The 6,000-nt window shown below is 35.6% G+C and overlaps 1 protein-coding gene across 1 annotated transcript; it reads right to left on the reverse strand.

The window, feature by feature from the left end:
- Window positions 1–3,951: 3,951 nt before the first annotated feature.
- Window positions 3,952–5,599, reverse strand: LOC100264942 (probable aspartyl protease At4g16563). Its single transcript, XM_002280830.4, has one exon. It carries the CDS (start codon window positions 5,554–5,556, stop codon window positions 4,147–4,149), a length of 1,410 nt encoding a protein of 469 aa, XP_002280866.1. The 5' UTR covers window positions 5,557–5,599; the 3' UTR covers window positions 3,952–4,146.
- Between the last annotated feature and the right edge of the window lie 401 nt (window positions 5,600–6,000).

Consider the following 6,000-nt stretch of genomic DNA (forward strand, 5'->3'; position numbering starts at 1 on the left):
TTGGGGCATCTTGTGTGGATTGGTTAACAATAACCAATAATGTGTTGTGTTATGCATTCCCGGTATGAAATCACCAAGGAGTGTTGTAGGAGTCTTGGTTGTTTCTTCTAAAGCTCTCTAAAGTAATACAAATTGAGATGTTACCCTATAATCATGTGTTTTGTGTGCTTTTCTTCTAGTATATTTAATGTGGATTGCAAAATGTTAACTTAGAGCGCTTCTAAAAGTCACTCAAGTAAAATAAAAAAGTGAAAATGATGAGAAATTTTGTGCCTACACCATATTATTAATATGTCAAGTGTTCTTCTACTGTATTTCATGTGGGTTGCAAAAGTTTGACTTAGAGTGTTTCTAAAAACCTTTTAAAGTTAAATAATTTGAAAAAAAATGATTTCTTATTTGCTCCACAAATAGTATAAATGTGCCGTGAGATATTATTAAATTTATTAAAAGTTTAAAATTAAACCTCACACTATAAATGCATGATAAATTCTTTGCAATTCAAAAATAATCATTTCACTGTTGGATTCTCTTAATAACTTTATTGCACTTAATTATAATATTATAATTATTAAATGATGCATATTGGAAAATTCAATCTCAATTTATACATTTATTTTATTTTTTAAATTACTTTCAAAAAATACTTTTAAGACTTAAAATATCCATTTGAAAATAATGCATATTGGAAAATTCAATGTCAATTTGTACATTTATTTTATTTTTTAATTACTTTAAATTAATATTTTTTTAAGACTTAAATCTCCATTAATTCTCATTTTTATTAATTTATGTTGCATTTAAAAAAAAATCTATATTTTGATAATTGTGGCACAGACCTAAAATATCAAATAAATTTGTATCTATTTAAGCATTCCCATAATTTACTTCCAAAAGTTGCAACCACACTTTACATTTAACATTGATAATTTCAATCACATAATCTTTTGTTATTTAATCTAAAAATGTCTTCCAATATTTGGGCATTTAATCTAACAATATATGATATAGGCCACCACCACCAATGCAAACATAGGACAACATGTGTTCATCTCCACCAAAAGTAGTTTATTATAAGGCTATAGAGAATTAGAGGAAGAGAATAGTCTGATTTGGTAACCTCATATTGAGGATTGATTAATGAAAGTTGATCGAAGTTGAAAATAAAGAAGCAGGCCACTTTTTTTTTTTTTTTTGCACCAAGTACTCATTTTGTAGATAAAGAAATTAACTACTTTTAAAGTTGGTAAAAATAATGAGCCTATTTCCCATCACAACCTGCTTCTTACTAGTATTGTCTTACATTTTAAACTATGAAGTAAACATATTCTACAGATTTTATAAACTTATCTATGATTATAAAATGAAATATCTACAAGTGAGTGTTTTTTTTTCCAAGAATATTAATTAGTAATTTATTACATCATCAAATCTTAATTTTAGTAGCCGTTTGGCTTCAAATAAGTCTCCTTAGCTGTGATGATCTTAGTACATAAATTTATTTTATCACTAATTAAAGTACACATCAGACTTGATTATCCTTAGAAGGCCAACTCTAGACTTCCCCGAACCCAAAATACTTCCATTTGGTATAGGTTTAGCCAATTGTGTCATTTAAACCATAAATGCAATTATGATATTTTACAAAAAATTCATAATATTATATATGTAGTAGATTCTTTTTAATCCTAGAAACACATTTGAAAATCAATTAATATTTGATCCAAAGCAAACAATGTTTACATAAGAAAAAAAGGTCATTACAATAACCCAATATCTTGAGTTATACCAAATAGCATTACTCGTATAAAAAAAAAATTAAAAAAAAAACTCTAAAATTCCAATCCTGAGGGGTAGTTTAGTTGGTCCTATCTTGGGTTTGCTTCTCAATGATCATCAGTTCGAGGGCCCCGTGGGATTAGTTGAGATGTGTGTAAGTTGGTTCGGACATCCACGGTTATTAGAAGAGAAAAAAAAAAAAAAAAAAAACCTCTAAAATTCCTATCAACTTGTTTCATGTGATAACTATGTTTTTGTTCTAATTGGAGGTTGTACTCTATATACATTGCTTTTCCATAAGTAAGATTTTATTTTATTTTCATTCAAATTATTTTTTTATTCTATTTTCATCTTGGTTATCAAAGATGAGAATAAATAAATAAATAAAGCAATTCCTACCCCTCATTCCCGATATCAAACATAGTCTGAATGTAGGTGTATAGTGTTGGCTTTTGTGCCAAAGGAGTTATTGCAAACTTTGCTGCAACAAACTTGGACATTAATTGCAACTTTGCATATGGGCTTCTGCCTTGGGCTGGGAGTGGTCCGTAGGATCTAAATTTCAACGTTAGGTGACACTAGGGCCCTTCCAAGCCCGGAAATCTTTGGGTAAAAAAGGTAGTCCGACAGCAAGTATATATTCACCATACTTGAAAAAAGACAAATGCCACTTTAACCCCTAGTGAGCAACGTCAGGCCATGCCTTTTTTACTAACCATTAGAAAAAATGAGACGATTATTTGTTAAGAAAGATGAACAAGTATATGAGATTATTTGTAAAACCACATTGTTCAAAATTACCATTTTATCCCCTTTAATTTATGTTTAAAATAAAGAAAGTTATTTGTGTAATTTTAATTTCTGAGAAAGAATATGAAACATAGGAAAAGAGAAATTGATCTCTTTCTTGGATAATATTAGTTGCATCATACTTGCCACAAATATAAAGTAATGCAAACCAGCCACCGCCCACCGTCCACCGCCCTATATTTTTTTCCAAATTCCTTGCCCTTGCCCTTGTCCTCGTCCAAGGTATTATGCTTTAAAATTGACGGCTGACTTGTTATCAGCCCATGATCAATCCAGCCCAAATCGCACTGAAAGCCTAAAAGCTCCAGAATCATTTTGTTTTATTCAAGTAACAAGATATAAAAGAGAGACCCGGAAAGGCAGGTGAAAGAGAGCTGATTGAAGCAACAAAAGTAGAAAAAGCAGATATAAAGTAATAGCACCTTGAATCATCCGGTAATTGAGCCAATTTTGAAAACAAAAGTTCACTTAAAAAAGAAAAAGTACTTATGAGGAGTTTCATGATTCTATCATTTGAGATGATGATGTTGATGGTAATATTAGACCCAGAGCCACTTAGGAGGCTCTTAAAATTAGTTATTAGTAAGCGATGAGGTAGTAGGTTGAGCTAATCATGAGGAGGAATGGCTTTGTTGCTAAAGTCCACTCATAATTATTCAAGGCGCTTAATGGACTTACCTCAAGTAAATTGATTTTCAATGAAAAAGTCGTTCCAAAAAGCACTTCTATTTAATGTATTAATTCCAGATAATTTTAAAAAAAAATTGACTAGTCCATGATAAAATCTTAATGCGATACTTCGACGATGCACCCTACATTAATTCATCATGTGGAGTGGGGCAGTTTAATTTTACGAATAAATTTAGGCCGTATAAAATGCCCAGCATGTCATGCCTCCAGACACCCTGATGGAGTACTGGACGAATGGGGCGAGCACTAAGGAAAGTTATAAAGACGAGAGGGAAAAAAAAAAAAAAAAAAAAGTTCAAAACACCACTTAGCCAGCTCCACACTTTTAGTGTAATGGGCGATGAGTAGATGGATTCCTTATAAAATCAGACCATGTGCAAACGTCAGCGTCTTTTGTTTCATTCTAATGTTCTCTCACATGACTCCCGTCCCTCGTCACTGTTCACTGACACATCCCCCTCTCATTTTCCAAAATCTATTTCTTTTATTTTACTGTTCGAACTTACCGTAAGTCAAACCCCTTCTTTTAATTAATCATCCCCTCAACTGATTGGACCCGCTAGCAAAAAAAAAAAAGGTTACCATACTAAATTAATTGATTTCCATTTAAAAATTCTCCTACCTTCTATAAAAAAATTCTGGAGAGAACCCGATACAGTGAACCCCACCGTATACATCCAAGACTCATCACATATTTGCATTATGCCCAAAATGGAGCAAAAGTTGATCATTATTTTACAGTACATGGTTCCAATGTAACATTATTCATGACATAAGAAATTTCCTAAGCAATACTTGTAATGCAACAAGTAGTAGATATTTTTGGGTCCAGCTGCACCGCCATTGGTATGTTGGAGTGTGGGGTACTTACTTACAACGTTGTCTCCGAAAGCCAAATCTCTCATTTTCCAAATCGTATTCGGTGTAAAAATTCTGAGACTGATAATTACCGAGGATGATAGATGGGCCGCTGCTTAATGTGGAACCCACAGCCTCATTACTCACAATTGTCAAGCACAAAACGCTTAAATCGCCAACGAGCGAGAAATAATTGGCCACCGGTAACTCCATTTTTGCACCACCTTTGAATTGGAAAACCAAACTTGGGAGTGCAACCGAGCCAACTCCCGATAAATTGAAACAAGGTTTCAAACCGGAAAGAGCTTCCACGTCAGCAGCACGTGTGTAGTTGGCCATTTGCCTGTCAAACTCGGTTGCCACCGCCTCAAAAACTGGCTTTTCCATGAACGTAAAAGTCGAGCCGGAGTCCACTATGGTCCCGCCGTTGCCGTCAGATCCCGCCACCATAAAGCTGTACGGAACCTTCACGCGCTTGTCTCCGACAATGATATGTCTTAGAGTTACGTAGTAGTACTCTTTGAATGCAGAATTTGAGGAAACCGGGTTCTTGCGGAAGGGAGTGTAGCTAAGGCCGCCGGTCTTGTCGTCCTTCGAATCTGGGCCAACGTACAAAGTCATTTTACTACTTTTTGGGGAGTCGTCGAACCGGTGAGAGAGAAGACAGTAAGAGAACTTCTTGAGGCCCATTTGCTTCGGCAACGAAGATGGGCCGCGACCGAATCCGGCGATTCCTGAAGGTTGACGAGAAGAGAGAATCGAACATCCAACAACAAAATCAGGCTCAGTTCTCTCGGCAAAAACAAGGGATTCTAATAGTAAAAGCCCCACTGTTGTTCCTAAGCCATACTGAATAGCATAAGTGGGGCAAGCCTTGGTACAATTAGCGGAATTCTGGTCGCAGCCCGGGCAGCGAGTTCGAACCTCTGAGTCCATAACAAACCCACATTTGGGGTTTAAGCACCCCACAATCTTTGCAGAAGACGAAAGTTTAGGAATGAAGGTTGGGATCTTCGCGGGGTCTATGTTAGGGAAAGAACATCTTGTGCAGACATAGCGGCTAGTACATGGGAACCACACCAGACTACTACCGGTGTCCATGACGAAAGATAGTGTTTGTGAGGGAGTGCCAAAGCTGAGAGACACAGAGTAACCCCCATAGCTGTGAGCAAAGAGAGGGGTATTGACTGAGGAGGTGTTTTTGCGGTGTTTCAGGTGGTGGGCTCTTGTCAAAGATGCAGAGGTGAGGTGTGAGAGAAGCTGCCATGGATCTGAAGATGGGTTCTTGGTGAACAGTGGTGTTAAAGGGAGAGTAATGGTGGCGGGGTTCTTATCTGGAGATGAATTTGCCAAGAGGAGCAGAGAGAACAGAGTAAAACCACAGAGGATGAGGATGATAGAAGAAGAAGAAGAGGCCATGGATTTCTCAATGAAATTAGCTGTCTCATGTGTTGGTTTGTATTCTTGGGTTGTTTATAAAGCGACGAGGGATGGCGACAACGGTGGGTGATGGGAATCGAGTTGGACTACGTCTGAGACACCATTGCCATTACATTGCATAGAATTAACAAAATTGCCACTGAGCTTTTAGGTAAAATTTTATCATTGTGTTAAAATGTCCCCACGCGTTTTAACTTTTTGCGTTTTCATTTTTAACATTTGATTTATTTTTATCATTATTCTCTGTTCTTGTCCTGGACTTTTACCCTAGACTTTCCCAAGATACCTGATTTTTTTTATTTTTTTTATTTTAAAAACAATTCCAATACAAGAAGTAAGAAGTACTCAAGTCACAGAATATTGCGATTTTACCGATTAAAGCTACACTATTCTGCAATTAAAATTGAAATTGCAATCTCCCAA

This window comes from Vitis vinifera, chromosome 8, assembly GCF_030704535.1.
Source record: "Vitis vinifera cultivar Pinot Noir 40024 chromosome 8, ASM3070453v1".
Lineage (NCBI taxonomy): Eukaryota > Viridiplantae > Streptophyta > Magnoliopsida > Vitales > Vitaceae > Vitis > Vitis vinifera.

Excerpts from the sequence above, each read along its gene's own strand:
- LOC100264942 (XM_002280830.4), bottom strand. The coding sequence starts at position 5,556 with ATGGCCTCTTCTTCTTCTTCTATCATCCTCATCCTCTGTGGTTTTACT.